At 33.4% G+C, this 17,495-nt stretch overlaps 1 protein-coding gene across 1 annotated transcript in view; it reads right to left on the bottom strand.

Annotated features, from left to right (window-relative positions):
* Positions 1-641: 641 nt before the first annotated feature.
* The window catches only part of GLIPR1L1 (GLIPR1 like 1), a 35,947-nt gene continuing 19,093 nt past the window's right edge, over positions 642-17,495 (bottom strand). The window contains exons 3-6 of the mRNA XM_042990862.1: positions 15,036-15,136; positions 5,879-5,967; positions 884-910; positions 642-795 (exon numbers count right to left, since the gene is read on the bottom strand). Coding sequence (XP_042846796.1) covers positions 704-795; positions 884-910; positions 5,879-5,967; positions 15,036-15,136 — 309 coding nt within the window. The 3' untranslated portion in view covers positions 642-703. The remainder of the gene's footprint in view (positions 796-883; positions 911-5,878; positions 5,968-15,035; positions 15,137-17,495) is intronic.

Genomic DNA, 17,495 nt, shown 5'->3' with positions numbered 1-17,495 from the left:
ATATGACATTATACACTATCTGATACTTTCCTTAATAACATTTTGTTTCTGAATAATGTTCATGGTATTCTTAAAGAAAACTACTGGTGTATGAGGAAAATATCTAATATCTGAAATGTTCTTTAAGTCTACTGTAACTAAAATGACAATCTAGAAAATTAGAGAATGGAACTTTTTTGGTCCAGTGTAAAATTGTAATTTTTATTTTTTATTTTTATTTTTTGTTTTCTGAATATAATTGTAAAATTGGCTTACATACAACACCCAGTGCTCATCCCAACAAGTGCCTTCCTCAATGCCCATCACCCATTTTCCCTCTTCCCCACCCCCATCCACCCTTAGTTTGTTCTTTGTATTTAATAGTCGCTTGTGGTTTGCTTCCCTCACTCTCTGTTTGTATCTTTTTTTTCCCCTTCGCTTCCCCATAGTCTTCTGTTAAGTTTCTCAAGATCCACATATAAGTGAAGCATATATCTGCCCTTCTCTGAGTGACTTATTTCACTCAGCATAATTTTTTTAAAAAAACCTTTTTTTGTTGTAACCCTTCTATACTACAATACGCTTTTGTTAAAATCAGACATTAAACTCAGATAACAGACAAAAGTGTAGAAATTTTAAGAATTAAACTGATGAGAGTTACATTTAGCCATAAACTATTCGTTTATTGTCATGTCTGAGAATTTTTCTTGTATGTAAATGATGATTAAAATAGTCTCAGAAGAACAGAAACTAGGCACAATGAATTACATGATATCTGCTGAGGTGCCTTCCCTTGTGGACTCCAATTTGGATATTCTGTCAATAAAACACAACAGTTAAAAGCTCCATTTAGTTTCAAGGGGAGGAAGTAATTGAATCAATATTGAAATAGTTTGATACGTACTTTCAGTCTTATCAAGTTCTTTATTACCTAAGATAGAAAAATATTAGAGAATTAAAGACATTCACTTGCTTTTCTGGCCTTTTAAATAAGATAATAAACTTAGGAAACTTAGTTTAGCTTTAAACTTAGTTTAACTTAAGAAAATTAAAGCTTCCTCCCCCAATCCCACAGTGGTTAAAAATCTATATGGTATCCCTGCTAGCAGTCATGTCAACAGATATTTCTAGAGCAGCTCTCATGTTGAAGGCAAAAAAGCCTAAACTCAACAAAACTATATAAAGGAGTTAACTTTACTTGTGGCACTCTGCCATGGCCTTTATTCCCTGAAAAAGAATGTAATTCTTTCATGTTGACTTTTTAGTACCCAGAGCCCTCCATTAAATATTTCATTCCTTTCTGGTGTGGTTCTTGTTCCAAAATTTGCTCTATGTCTTTCCCTCATCATTTTTTCTTTTCCCTGTCTTTAACAAGCTCCTGCATTTTTTAGGAATTCATTTGTTTATTTTTTATTCATTCATTCACTTTTTCAGTGTCTACTATGTATCGAACATAATTATAGGCTTTGGGTATAAATAGTTATCAGGAAAAAATAAAGTTTCCTTACAGAAAAGTAAGGGGAGAAAAATCTATCATCAATTTTAAAATAAATAAATAAAAATGAATAAAGTTTATCATTGCAGAGAGTGATTAGTGCTATGAAAAACACAAACTAGGTCAAATGATAGAAAATAATGAGGCCTTAACTATAATAGTAGCCAAAGTTTATTGAGAACTTCTTTAACTTGGGGACAAATCACTCACCTTCTGAGTTAAGGCATCTGACTCTAAGACCTATACATTTAGCCCTTATGCTATATCTCCTCCCGTCTCTCAAAAAGGAAGTCAGCAAAACTAAAAATTGTGTTTATATAAACACTGATCAACATAAAAGAGAAAAGGCACAAATCAAAAATCATAGGCTTTAAACAAGTGGAAACCAGAGCAAAGATGTTTCTTTCCCAATTTATCTATAGATTCAATGTAATTCCAACCAAAATTTCAAGGTCTTCTGTGGAATTGATAAGCTTATCCTAACATTAATTTGCAAGAGCAGAGGTCCAAGAAGAGCCAAGTAATTTCTGAATAATTTAGAAAAGAAACAAGTTGGGAAAACAGCTCCTACCAGACAGCAAATGTTAACATAGACTTTGAAGCTGTGTGGTGCTCTCTTGGAAACCCATTGTTAATAACTGCTGGAATCTTGGGATGTAGAAACGTATGACAGACAAAAGTCCTCATTAAGCACAACTAGAAAATCCAGATAAAGTACAACAAGAAAGTGTTTAAGAGCCTCAGAGATTTCCTAAAGCAACAAAGACTGGAGGGTCAAGATTTTAGAGCTGTAGATCCACGGAGAGATGGGCTGGTGTTATGAAAGCTGCTTTTTTCTCTGGAGCCATTTGTTCATTTGGGGCACAGGTATAGGGCTAAAAATCTGGGCTTTGCCCAGGCAGAGGTTGATGTTTGGGAAATAGAACCAGCAGAGCTTTTGTTAGTCTTGTAAGACTAGAGAGAGAAAATTGGAGAATTGAGTAGTTCAAGATCCGGGTGAAAGGTAAAGGTGGAGGAGAGGAAATGAGCCAAAGAGATGGCCATTTTGTACTCAAACTATTTGTTTAATTTGGAAGCTATGAGGGGCAGGAGGCTAAAATCCTAGGGTGAAATTCTCTGGAAAGCAAAGCAGATTTTTCAGTAATTTCAGAGTGCTAAAGCAATAAGCATTGGAATTCAGAACCCATTAGGAAAAGGCAACATTGAACACACCAGTGTCTCAGTGGAAAGTCCTAGAAGTCTACACCCTTAGAACAGGGTCAAACAGTGGAAAGCCCTAGAAGTCTACACCCGTAGAACAGGGCCAAACCCTTACATGAATTCTAAGCCGGCGTTGACTAAGTTGTGTTTGGATTAAGGTGAACAACCCCGACTCTTTCTGTTCAGCAGAGGAAAAGGAGAACTCTACATTTTTGTTTTACACATGTTGTTAGATGTTTAAAAGAAACTTAATAGGCGTATACCAAGTGTTTTTGTAATGTACTGCTGTGAAGCAAACTTCCCGAATTAAAGAGCTTAAAACAATAACAATTTGTTATTATTTCTTACAATTATCTGGATTGGCTGACTCTGGCAGGCAATTATTCTGCTCCATGTAATGTCATCGGGTCTCAAAGACATAGCTGCCTATAGCTGGAGTGCAACCGGGGTTGAAACAGAAAGATGACCTGTCCTCTTCCGAGGCTTTTCTCAGTGTGACCTCTCTAGCAGGAGGGGATGAATTTCTGGAAATGCTGGGAGCTTCCATCAGAACAAAAACCTAAGTTGCCAAGTCTCCTCTAAAGGGTAGGCCCAGAACTGGCACAACATGAAGGCCTTATTCAAGGGGAGGAGAAATAGTCTCCACTTTTTTGGGAGGAGTGGCATATGTATAAGGAGGAGAGGAATCATTATTGGCCATCTTTAAAGACAATTCACCACACCAACAAACAGAGCATATTACCAAAACCAAAAGAAAACAAAACAATCTTGGAACTAGAAACAGAACCACAGGTGATCCAGATGCTGGAGATTTCAGAAAGAGGATGGAGTATTTGAGGGTGGTGTTCATGGAGCTTAGTGTGTCAAAAGGAGGATAACAAAAAATGGTAGGGGAGAAAAGGAAGAGCCAGAACGATCATGCCTGGGCTTGTTGATCTTGGAAGACAGTCATATTTTTCTCTAATTGGAGTAAGAAGAAATTGAGGAATTTTAAGAAAAGTGATTTGGGGGTGCCTGGGTGGCTCAGTCGGTTAAGCGTCCAACTTTGGCTTGGGTCATGATCTCACGGTTCGTGGGTTCAAGCCCCACATCGGGCTCTGTGCTGACAGCTCAGAGCCCAGAGCCTGTTTCAGATTCTGTGTCTCCCTCTCTCTATGCCCCTCCCCAACTCATGTTCTGTCTCCCTCTGTCTCAAAAATAAATAAACATTAAAAAAAAATTTTTTTTAAGTGATTTGATCTCGATTTTCTGTAAAACAATTTGGAGAAGAGGAGAAGTGGAAACTACTAGTTCAGGTGAGAAATAACAGTGGCCTACATACTGGACAGGAAGGAGAAGTAAAAAAAAAAAGAGAGAGAAAGTGCCAAATTATGGAAAGAGTCCAAATGTCCATCTACTGATGAATGGATAAAGAAGATGTGGTATATGTATATACACATATATATATGTATATAAATATACATATATATATGTGTATATACACATACACACACACATATATGTATACGTATATACATATATATACATATATATATTTATATACACATATATAATGGAATATTACTCAGGGATCAAAAAGAATGAAATCTTGCCATTTGCAACAACATGGATGGAACTGGAATGTATTATGCTAAGTGAAAAAAGTCAGTCACAGAAAGGTAAATATCATATGATTTCATTCATATGTGGAACTTAAGAAACAAAACAGATGCACATAGGGGAAGGGAAGGGAAAATAAGATAAAAACAGAGAGGGAAGCAAACCATAAGAGACTCTTAAATACAGAGAACAAACTGAGGCTTGCTGGCCGGGTGTTGAGTGGGAGGTGGGATAAATGGGTGATGGGCATTGAGGAGCGCACTTTTGGGGAAGAACACTGGGTGTTAAATATGTAACGGATGAATCACTAAATACTACTCCTGAAACCATTATTACACAATACATTAACTAACTTGAATTTAAATGAAATTTGAAAGAGAAGAGCGATACGTATCACTGTTATTTTTATGCCCTTTTAATTAAAAAATATTAATTTTCAAGTAGGAGATATATAATCAATTTATGTTTTAAGCTGCTTTGAATGAAATTTAAAATTAGAGGGGCCATACTTCCGACTCATTGTTTAACTGAAGTATAATATGAATATGGAAGTATGCGTACCTCATAAATGGAAAGATTGATAAATTATTACAAAGCGAACAGATGTAGATCACCATAGCATAGGTGTAGAAAGTCATTCTTGCATCCTCTTCTACTCAACTAATTCCTCTTTCCTCTCTAAAGGTAACCATATCCTGACTCCAAATGCCAAAGATAGGTTAGTTTGGCTGATTTTTGAACTTTATATAAATGAATCATTTAATATGGATTCTTTTTGTGTCTTCTTTTGTGGCACCAAATCTTCTCTTCCTACTCTTCTCCTTCCTAATCCCCCTCCTCCTCACAATTTTCAGGTCATCTCTCTTCCTGTTTCACTCAAAATTCTTTTTCAATACAGAATATAGGCACTTATCCTTAAAAAAAATCCTCTGTTGTGAGAACCAAAAGGCTGATAATGGAAGAGAAACATAGTAGCTTTAAATCGCAATTCATTTGGACATCGGTTAATGCATTACTTCTGAATGAGCCACTATTTTAACAATAACTAATAAAAGGAGGTGATTAGAAGCAAATACAAATATACCTCAACGAATAGTTATTTTGAGTATAGTAGCAAACTGGATCATACTTATATCTTACTCCTTTCTGTCCTTTAGCTTGAAAGGAAAAATAATCAGTGAAGAAAGGAGGGATCATCTGAATTTAAATATGATAATTAGTTCATGGGATGCCTGGGTGGCTCACTAGGTTGAGCTTCTGACTTCAGCTCAGGTCATGATCTCACAGCTAGTGGTTTCAAGTCCCGCATCAGGCTCTGTGCTGACAGCTCAGAGCCTGGAGCCTGCTTTGGATTCTGTGTCTCCCTCTCTCTCTGACCCTCCCCCACTCATGCTCTGTCTGTCTCTCTCCCACTCTCTGTCTCAAAAATAAACATTAAAAAAATTTAAACATAATTTATGACAAATGATTTATATCATCATATAGCAGCAATCAAATCTTGTCAATAACTCTCTATACACTTGAGGATCCAAATTTTAAAATACAATTAATTCATGGAAACTTTGCTCTCAGAATAAAATGAATTTTTTTTTCCTTTTTGCTTACGGCAGAGCTTGTTTTCGCAGGTTTCTTCTTTTGCACACAAAGAGCAGGATACTCCTCTAGTGTAAGGGGGCCTATTTGGAAAATTTCCTCTGTAAAAAAAGAGAACCATTGGTTAGCCAAAGGGCTATTAATTTCTCTAAATTTGTGCATGAATTTATGCACGTTGTTTTGGTCACTCACTCATGAATGTTTAAAAGGAAAAATAACAATTTTTGTCCCAAGTTTATGCTCCTTTATTTTGTAAAATGAAACCATTAGAACTGTTCTTTACAGATGTCCCTAATCCACACAACAGTTATATTCTTGAATATTTTATAGAATACAAATTAGGTGTGAATCCAATATAATTATGCATGGGATAGCCACAAAGTTTTTGTAGTAAACACTGTGATTATCTCTTGATTTTATAAATAGAATAAATACAATTTAAATTGCAAGTGGAAACATGCTTTATATACAATACACTAGTTCTTACGTAGTTCGGTTTGATGAGGTACCAAAAAGATTTGCAGCTATTATGCCTGCTTTTCAGTAAGGTAAATTGTTACATTTAAGAAACCTCTTCTCCACCCCACACCCATCTCTGTATCTGTGGAAGACTTTGAAAAGTATTACGTACCTAGAGTACACAAAGAAAAACATTAATAACATGAGTAGTAGTATTCCATTAAAGAATATGCTGCAATTTATTTATTCAACTGTTGATGGACATTTGGGTTATTACAGATTTTGACTATTACAAATAAAGTTACTGTGCACACTTTGAACATTATTCTACAAGTCTTTATGTGGACCTACATTTCCTTGGATAAATACCTAGAAGTGAAATGAATAGATCATGTGCTAGGTGCATATTTAACTTTTTATGTAACTACCACACAGGTTTTACAAAGTAGTTGTAACACTATATTTTTGCCAGCAGTCTTGAGAATTCTAATTGCTTTACTTCCTTGTCTGGATTTGGATTGGCCAGTCCTTAGCCATTCTAATTGTGTAGTGGTATTCATTGTAGTTTTAATGTGTGTTTCCCTAATGATTAATGATGTTGAGAATTTTTTCTTGTGCTTATTTGCCATCTGCATTTCTTCCCTGTTAATCTTTTGTCCATTTAAAAAAAATTAAATTTTAAGTTTTCCTAATATTGAATTGTGAGAGTTCATTGCATATTCTCAATATAAGACCTTTATTATAGATGCTTTACAAACATTTTCTCCCTGAGGCATGTTTTTTCATTTTCTTACCAGTGTCTTTGAAAAACATTAATTTTAAATGTTAATTAAACCCAATTTATCAATTTGTTCTTTTATGGATCATGGCTTTGATGTGATAGCTAAAAAAAATTGGGGGCTATCTTAAGGTCACAAAGGCTTCATCTGTGTTTTCTTCCAACAGTTTTGGGTTGGAACATTTAGGTCTATGATCCGTTTTGAGTTCATTATTATAGGTTGTGTGTTGTGTAGATCTAAGTTTATTTTTGTTTTTTATATATGGATGATAAACTGTTCCAGAACCATTTGTTTAAAAATCTTTTTTACATTGCATTGTCTTTGTGCATTTTTGGAAAATTAGTTGAACATATGTGAACAACCATGTATGGGGTTTATTTCTGAACTCTACATTCTGTTCCACTGATCTATTTAATTTTACATTAATATCACAATGTTGTGATTATTCTAGCTTTAATAATTCTGAAAAACATAATGTTAGCTCTACAATTTTTTTCAGCATTGATTTGGCTATTCTAAGTCCTTTTCGTTTCCATAAGAATTTTATGATCAGTCTGTCAATTTCTACAATAAAAATCTGGAATTCTTATTGGGATTGTACTGAATTTATATGTCAATTCAGTGAAAATCGCATCTTAACAATATTGAGTCTTTTAATCCATTAATAAGGTATAATCTCTCCCATTGTTTCTTTGTTAATTTCTGTCATGAATATATTTTTTTAAATGTTTATTTATTAATTTTGAGAGAGAGCACGTACACATTGCACAACCAGGGGAGTGGGAAGAGAGAATTACAAGCAGGCTCTGTGCTCTCAGTGCAAAGCCCAGTGGGGGGGCCAATCCCACAAATGGTGAGATCATGACCTGAGCCGAAATCAAGTGGGACACTTAACCAACTGAGCCACCCAGATACCCCTGTCATGAATATTGTGTAGTTTCCAGTATATAGGTCTTTTGTATCTTCTGCCAGATTTATCCCTAGATAATTTATATTTTTGATGCAGTTATAAATGGTAGTTATTTTAATTCAATTTATGATTGTTTATTGCTAGTATATGGACATGTAATTGAGTTTTTGTATATTGATCTTATATCCTGAAAAATTGCTAAATTTACTTAATAGTTTTAGAAGAATTTTCATAGATTCCATTAGATTTTTTTTATATAGACCTATAGACCAGAAGTCAGCAAAGTATGACACATAGGCCAAATCTGGCCTGCTTTTGTGTAGTCTGCAAGCAAAGAATTTTTTTTTTTTTTTTAATTCTTAATGGGCTTTTTAAAACAAAATAAAAACAAAGATGAAGGTAACAGAATGTATATGGCATGCAAAGCCTAGCATATTTACTCTTTGGTACTTTGCGAAAAGTGTTTTACTATTGGTATAATATTATATATAGGTTTTTCACAGATGCCCTTTATTAGGTTTAGGAAGTTCCCTTCTGTTTCCAGCTTGCTGAGAGCTTTTATCAGGAATGAATGTTTGGCTTTTTCTCAATCTGTTGAGATGATCATGTGATCTTTATTTTTAGGTTGATTTCTATGGTGAATTACAGTGATGGATGTATTTAGAATGCTACATCACCCTTATATTCCTGGAATAAATTCTATTTGGACAAGGTGTATTATGCTTTTACTATATTGTTGGATTCAAATGCTAAATTTTGTTTATAATTTTGTACCTATGTTCATAAGAGATACTGCTCTGTGGTTTTCCTTGATTTCATTTATCCTTTGCAGTTTGTGTTCCTGGAGGAACTTTTCCATTTCATTCAGGTTGCTTCTTGATTAACCCTACTGTCATTTTGAAACGACCTTCTTTATTTCTGGTATTATTCTTTGCTCTATAATCCACATTATCTGTTATTAATATAGATGCTGCTGCTTTCTTTTACCTAATGTTAGCATAGTAAACCTTTTTCCATTCTTGTACTTTTAATCTATTTTTGTTTGTTTTTTGATTTATTTTAATTGTATTTATGTATGTATGTATATATTTATTTATTTATGTAAATTCCAGGTGTAGTCAACATGCAGGGTTATATTAATTTCAGATGTATAACATAGTGATTATACATATATAATGTACATTATATGTATATATTATACATATATCATACATATATGTATAATATATACATATAATACATGTATATATTATACATATATGTATAATATAGTGATTCAATAATCACTATACATTACTCAGTGTTTATCATGAAAAGTGTACTCTTTTAATTCCTTCCTATTCCCATTCCTCCACCTACTTCCCCTCTGGTAACCATTAGTATGTTCTCTGTTGTTAAGAATCTGTTTTTTTGGTTTGTCCCTTTTTTTCTTTGTTTTGTTTCTTAGATTCCATAAATGTGAAATCATATGATATTTTTCTTTCTCTGGATGACTTATTTCACTTAGCATTATACTGTCTAAATCCATCCATGTTCTTGCAAGTGGCAAGATTTTATTCTTTTTTATGGCTGAGTAATATTCCATTATATATATATGGCTTCTTTACCCATTCATCAGTTGATGGACAGCTGGGTTGCTTCCATAATTTCGCTATTGTAAATAATGCTGCAATAAACATAGGGGTACATATATATTTTTGAATTACTGTTTACATGTTCTTTGGATAAATACCCCGTAGTGGAATTACTGGATCACATGGTAATTCTGTTTTCCACAGTAGCTATAGCAGTTTGCATTCTCACCAACAGTGCATGAGGGTTCCTTTTTCTTCACATCCTCACCAATACTTGTTGTTTCATTAGTTTGTTATATTAGCCATTCTGACAGGTGTGAGGTGATACCTCATTGTGGTTTTGATTTGCATTTCCCTGATGATAAGTGATGTTGAGCATCTTTTCATATGTCTTTTGGACATGTGTATGTCTTCTTTGGAGAAATGTCTATTCATGTCTTTGACCCATTTTTATTTTTGTTAATGTTTATTTATTTTTGAGAATAAAAGAGTGCGTGCAAATGCACACACAAGCAGGGGAGGGGCAGAGGGTAGGGGGACAGTGGATCTGAAGTGGGCTCTGTGCTGACAGCAGAGAGCCTGATATGGGGCTAGAACTCTAGAACTCACAAACTATGAGATTATGACCTGACCTGAAGTTGGATGCTTAACTTACTGAGCCACTCAGGTGCCCCTGTTTGACCTACTTTTAATTGGATTATTTGTTTTTGTGTGTGTGTTGACTTGTATAAGTTCTGTATACATTTTGGATACTAATCCTTTATCACATGTCATTTCCAAATATCTTTCTCCCATTCAGTAAGTTGTCTTTTAGTTTTGTTGATTATTTCCTTAACTGAGCTGAAGCTTTTTATTTTTATATAGTTCCAATAGTTTATTTTTACTTTTGTTTCCCTTGCCTTGGGAGACATATCTAGAAAAATGTTGCTATGACCAATGTCAGAAAAATTACTGCCTATGTTCTCTTACAGGATTTTAATGGTTTCATGTCTCACATTTAGGTCCTTAATCCATATTAAGTTTATTTTTGTATATGGTGTAAGAAAGTGGTCCAGTGTAATTTTTTTTCTTTTTCTTTCTTTTTTTTTTTTTTTTGCATGTAGCTGTCCAGCTTTCTCAGCACCATTTGTTGAAGGGACTGTCTTTTTTCCATTGCATATTCTTGTCTTCTTTGTCAAAGATTAATCGACCGTATAATCATGGGTTTCTTTTGGGGCTCCCTATTCTCTTCTATTGATCTTTGTGTCTGTTTTTGTGTCAGTACCATGCTGTTTTGATTATTATAGGTTTGTAATAGATCTTGAAATCTAGGATTGTGATACTTCCATTTTTATTCTTTTTCAAGATTGCTTTGACTATTTGATATCTTCTGTGGTTCTGTACAAACTTTAGCATTATTTGTTCTACTTTTGTGAAAAATGCTACTGGTATTTTGATAGGGATTGCATTAAGCCTATAGATGCTTTGGGTAGTATAGACATTTTTAACAATACTTGTTCTTCCAATTCATGAGCATGGAATATCTTTCCATTTATTTCTGTTGTCTTCGATTTCCTTCATCAATGTTTTATAGTCTTTCACCTCCTTGGTTAAATTTATTCCTAGATATTTCATTATTTTTGGTGAAACTGTAAATTGGATTGTTTTCTTAATTTCTCTTTCTGCTACTTTATTATTAGTGTATAGAAATGCAATGAATTTCTCTACATTGATTTTGTATCCTGCAACCTTACTGAATTCATTTATCAGTTCTAGTAGTTTTTTTGGTGGAGTTTAGGGTTTTCTATATATAATATCATGACATATGCAAATAATGAAAGTTTTACTTCTTCCTTACCAATCTGGATGCCTTTTATTTCTTTTTCTTCCTGATTGCTGTGTCTATGTTGAATAAAAGTGGTGAGAGTGGACATTCTTGTCTTGTTTCTGATCTTAGGGGGAAAACTCTCCGTTTTTTACCATTGAGTATGATATTAGCTGTGGGTTTTTCATATATGGCCTTTGTTATGTTGGCGTCTGTTCCCTCTAAACCTACTTTGTTGAGGGTTTTTTATCATGAATGGATGTTGTACTTTGTCAAATGTTTTTTCTGCATCTATTGAAATGATCATATGTTTTTCATCCTTTCTCTTATTGATGTGATATATCATGTTAATTGATTTGTGAATATTGAACCACCTTTGCATCCCAGGAATAAATCTCACTTGATCATGGTGAATGATTTTTAAATGTATTGTTGGGTTTGGTTTGCTAATATTTTGTTGAGAATTTTTGCATCTGTGTTCATCAGAGATATTGTCCTACAGTACTCCTTTTTTGTGATGTCTTTATTTGGTTTTTCTATCAAGGTAGTAGCCTCATTGAATGAATTTTAAAATTTTCCTTTTTCTATTTTTTGGAATAGTTTGAGAAGACAAAGAATTACTTCTTTAAATGTTTGGGAGAATTCACCTGTGAAGTCATCTGGTTCTGAACTTTTGTTTTTTGGGGAGTTTTTTGATTACTGATTCAATTTCATTTCTGATCATCAATCTGATCAAATTTTCTACTTCTTCCTGATTCAGTTTTTGTAGGTTATATGTTTCTAGGAATTTATTCATTTCTTCTAGGTTGTCCAATTTGTTGGTATATAATTTTTCATAATATTCTCTTAGAATTTTTTATATGTCTATGGTATCATTTGTTATTTATTCTCTTTCATTTATGATTTTATTTGAGTACTGCCTCTATCTTTTTTTTTTTTTCAATGAGTCCAACTAAAGGTTTATCAATTTTGGTTATCTTTTCAAAAACCAGATTCTAGTTTCATAAATTTGTTCTATTGTGTGTCTTTCTTTCTTTCATTCTTTTTTTCTTTCTTTCCTTTTTTTTTTTAGTTTCTATTTTGTGTATTTCTGCCCTAATCTTTATTATATCTTTCCTTCTGATGTTTTGGAGTTTTTTCTTTTTCTTTTTTAAACGTTTATTTATTTATTTTGAGAGAGAAAGAGAGACTGTGAGTAGGGGAGGGGCAGAGAGAGAGGGAGAGAGTCCCAAGCAGGCTCCAAGCTCAGCACAGAGCCTGATGCGGGGCTTAATCACACAACCCTGGGATCATGACCTGAGCAGAAATCAAGAATCAGATGCTTAACCAACTGAGCTACCCATATGCCCCTGTTTCTTTTCTTTTTGAGCTCCTTTAAGTAAAGGTTAGGTTATTTATTTGAGATTTTTCTTGCTTCTTGCAGTAGGTTTGTATTATTATAAATGTCCATCTTAGAGCAGCTTTTGCTGCATCCCAAAGGTTTTGGACTGTTGTGTTTTCATTTTCATTTGTCTCCATGTATTTTTTGTATTTCCCCTTTGATTTCTTATTTGACTCATTTGTTGTTTAGTAGGATATTATTTAACCTCTGTATATTTATGTTCTTTACAGACTTTTTCTTGTGGTTGATTTCTTGTTATTTCCGTCTTTATATTTAAAGTGTGCTTTCATAGGGGTGCCTGGCTGTGTCAGTCAGTGGAGCATGTAACTCTAGATCTCAGGGTTCTGAGTTAGAACCCCACATTGGGTGTAAAGATTACTTAAAAATAAAATCTTAAAAGAAATAAAATGTGCTCCTGCAGGCAGAATATAATTGGTTCTTGAGTTCTTATCCAATCTTGCAATCTCCTCCTTTTATTTTGGGTATACCATTTACATTTGATGTGATTATTGATTCAAGTTAGGTTGAGGCTATCATTTTATTTATTCTGTTTGTCTCATCTGTTTGTTGTTCCCTTTTCCTCTTTTTCTGCCTTTCTTTGTATTAATTGAATATTTTGAAATCTAATTTTACATGCTTTGCTGGTGTCTTTGCTATAGCTGTTTGTTTTATTATTTAAGTAGTTACTTTAGGGTTTATAATATGTATCTTCTACTTAACACAGTCAAGTTAAATTATTGCATTTAATGTAGAGTAGAAGAACTTTAATATACTTCCATTTTTCTCTTTTAACCTTTGTGCTACAGTTCTCACATATTTTAATTTTATGTAGTTGTAACTCTCACAATATACTGCTGTTATCTTTAATTAAATAATTATCTTTGAAAGAGAGTTAAATAATAAGAAAAACATCCTATATATTACCCATGTGGTTACCATTTCCAATGGTTTGTTAATTTTGAAAGATTTTCAAAAGATATAAAATTTTCAGTGGACAGTTTTTTTTTTTCTTCCAGTATTTAAAGATATTGCTGTTCTGTCTCTGACATTATTTCCACTGAAAAATCTATCATCCTTATCTTTTCCTCTGTATGTAACATGTCTTAGTTGTCTGGTTGCTTTTAAAATTTTCTCTTATTAGTGGTTTTGAAATTTTTTATTTTAAGGTGAGTTGGTGTAGTTTTCTTTCTGCAGATTTGGGATTTGTTAGCCTTCTTGGGTCAGTGAGTTTATAATTTTCCTTAAGCTTGGAAAGTTTTGGGCCATATTTCTTCAAATATTTTTCTGTCCCTGTCTTTCAGGAAACCATTTCTCCCTAAACTTATCTCACAGATAACTGATGCTCTTTTTATCTTTTTTGGATTCTTTTTTCTCTGTGTATTCTATTTTGAATGGTAATAAATAAGCATTCAGTGGTTCTGCAATTTCTCTGGTATTTATAAAAATTGTACTCTGCCCCAAGTTTTAAGGGTGTGTATTTGTCATTCTTGTTTTTATTTTTAACTGAGAGAGAACCATAGAAAATACAGAAAGAGATGTACACATTTTGTACCTCTCCATAGCAATTTTTGCACATATCAGATTGGTTTTGCAAATTATATATATTTATTCTTTACCTGTGTTTTCATTTTTTTGTACATTTTGTTTTTAAAATTTTGTTTGTTAAAAGAGTTGAACTACTAACTGATTTTTATCTTCTTTCATGTTTCTATGTATTGGGATAAGAGTTCCAGAATTTCATTGTTTGGGATTCCCCTTAGGCTAATGTTCTATTTCCATTTAGATATAAAGTTATCAGCAAGGCAATTAAAAATTATGATATTCTTTTCCTAGAAAACTATGCTTTTCACTGTCATTCTCAATCATTTACTCTTCCCCAGTATGTTACACTAGATAAGCCTCTGCCACCCTATTTTGTGTTCCAAATATTTAGATATTACTGTGACAATGTATTTTGTTATCTTTTTTTTTTAAACTTTAAAGTTTCCATAATATTCACTCTCAAGTTTAATTATTTCATGACAGGTATAATTTTTTTACATAAGGTAATATTCTCTCACCACCTTCTATTTTAATGTATTTCTTTTGAGTAGTGCTATAGAGAGAGACTTCACTTATCAATTTTAGTATATGTGCTGCCGAAGTGAGCACGAGACTTCACTTATCAAAAATATACTTGTCTCTTTAGTATAAGGTTCTATTTTGGAAACAATTCTTAACATGTATTTTAATTTAAAATATTTGAATAGCAAAATAACTTACGCAGGTCCATAGTTGCATACATATATGGCAGTTTCATGGTTCCCAAGTGTAGGACACATTGTAATTGCACAACCGACTTTATATGAATTGGCCCAAACTACCTATAAGGAAAGGAATTTTAAAATAAAATATGTAAAACAACTTTATGGAAATAATGCATTATGAGAACAGGTCTAATCTTTATCATGCTATCAAAAATGAATGCATGCTATTTATTGTGTTTTTTTCCTTAATTTTTACTATTAAACAACTATTTTGTTAAGTCTGCTCTCCTGAGGCCTAACTAGTTTTTCCTCACTGTTAATTCTCATAAATCAAAAGGAGAATATAACATAAACAGTTATATTTTTTAGATGACTTATGAAATATATTTAAATTTTCTCCATGGGCATATCATACAAATGATATTAAAATCATAATATAAGGGAAAGCAATAATGAAATTTTCTTTCTTTTTATCAGAAATATTCTACTTCATTTATGATCACATTTCAAATTTTGTGGTCTTAACCATATTCTTACCTTTGTTAAGTCACAAGAGACAGACAGGGATAGAGATTAAGGACATAATGAGTTTACTGAAGAAAGATGCCTGACACAGATATGGTGAATCTTTATTTTTGTCTAGTTGCAAAGAATAGCAAAGTTATTCAAAAAGAAGAAGACTCCTATGGAAAACCAGACATGGGGAGAGAGAGAAAAAAAGTGAAGCAGATTACTATTTCTTTGTGACAATGATAGAAGGGAATTTTTCTCTATTTCCTCAATGAATTAAGGGAGAATACTGATTTCCTCCATTTGAAAAGCAAAATCCTCCAAGGAAAGTTAAAATAGATTTTGACAACATAAATGAATTTTCTGAATTCATTTATTTTATACTTCGGTTAACAAAATTTATTAACATATTTTATAAACTGATGTGTTAGTCACTATTTCCCATGGCGTAGGTGTAGCCAGAATCAACAGTTTTGCAAAATATATTTTAATGCCTCTTTGGTTGCCTGAGAAAAAGCAAAGGGTAATAAAAAGGACAGTGAACTGAGAATTAAGAAATGAGTTTTGCTTCTAACCATGTCTGTGGCTTTAGAGACTGACAGATAAATTCTAGTTTCCTACTTAATAAAATGAAATTAAGCTAGATCCAAAAGAGATCCTTTTCCTTTTGAATGTTTCAAAAAGTTAATAAGCTATACAACTGCAAGCATGTATATATTTTAGGAAACCATGTCTAAAAATTTGGTTCACGAATAAATGACAACTCCATAAAATTCTGTTTGTTTAATGTATCTAAGTTGTGATTCTGTTTTGGCTTTGGGAATGGTAAAAGTAAATATTGACTATGTGTAGGTTTAAAATGTATTGCTTTCATTAAAGGGACTAGATGTGACAATGCAAACACTGCTTGTAACTTCAGTATGAATATCTGCAATGGTAAATGCAAGAAATTTTTGGCTTATTTTGTTTAGAACATAAGCAAGATATAGTTGTTGAACCAATAGGAAGAATGCACCCATTCCTAATTACCTAAGCATATGTGTAAATTAGCCAGTGAGGAGTGAACTTCCAATTCTGGTGCAGCAATGCTAGGGGAGGAGGGTTATTTGGGAAAAGTTTCCTTTTTTCTGGAAACAAAAGAGAGAGAGTCAAAGGATTATATAAAGGTTGTAACTTGGTCTTGATGCCATATTAGGGATATTGCATTCTGCTTGTTATCAGTACACCTGACATTTGGATTCTATTCTTTCAATTTTCCCAGCAGTAGCCAAACTATATTCTTTGCAGACAACATCTATCCTGAGAAGAGTGTCCAGACTTACAGTGTCCTGTTATTGGGCAAAGGGTGAATAGAGGGGGAGCATGGAAGCTGCTAACCTCTTTGTTCAGTGCTTCTCTGATAAAAATGACTTGCTTTGAGTCATTGTATACATCTTATACAGATGAGTAAGTTTGGAGAAGACAGCCCTTTCTGTCACTCAAATGAGGCTTCATAGGAGCTCAGTGCCATTTTCAGGATTGGCTTAGCTTAAAAGTGACCTCTACTTCTCACCAAAAATTCCCACTGAAACAACCAGAATACTTGGAAAAATAACAGGAAATAATGTTTTCAAGGTACTAACATCAGGCAACTAACATCAATGGCCGCTGTGGTTTGAGAGGAAAAGATTCAGGCTGTACAATTGTTCCACATTATTGCTGTGAGTTTCCAGGTCATGGCAGGGGAAGTGGGGGGTTGAGGTGTGGGAAACCAGGAGAAGCTTGATGGATTCACACAGCTGAATTCAGCTGATTCAGAGGCAGAGCTGAAAATGTGGGAAGACCAAGGAGGCAGGAACATAGCACCGGGGTGGTAAAAATCGTATAGTGACACAACTATAGCGATCTACAAGGAGTCCTCACCATCAATTCAGCAGAGCATTAATCAGCATGCATGTGAAGAAACTACCCTAGGTCTGGGAAAGAA

The sequence above is a fragment of the Panthera tigris genome, chromosome B4 (assembly GCF_018350195.1).
Source record: "Panthera tigris isolate Pti1 chromosome B4, P.tigris_Pti1_mat1.1, whole genome shotgun sequence".
Classification (NCBI taxonomy): domain Eukaryota; kingdom Metazoa; phylum Chordata; class Mammalia; order Carnivora; family Felidae; genus Panthera; species Panthera tigris.
Note: the sequence above shows the minus strand (reverse complement) of the source record. Positions and strands in the feature narration are given on the sequence as shown.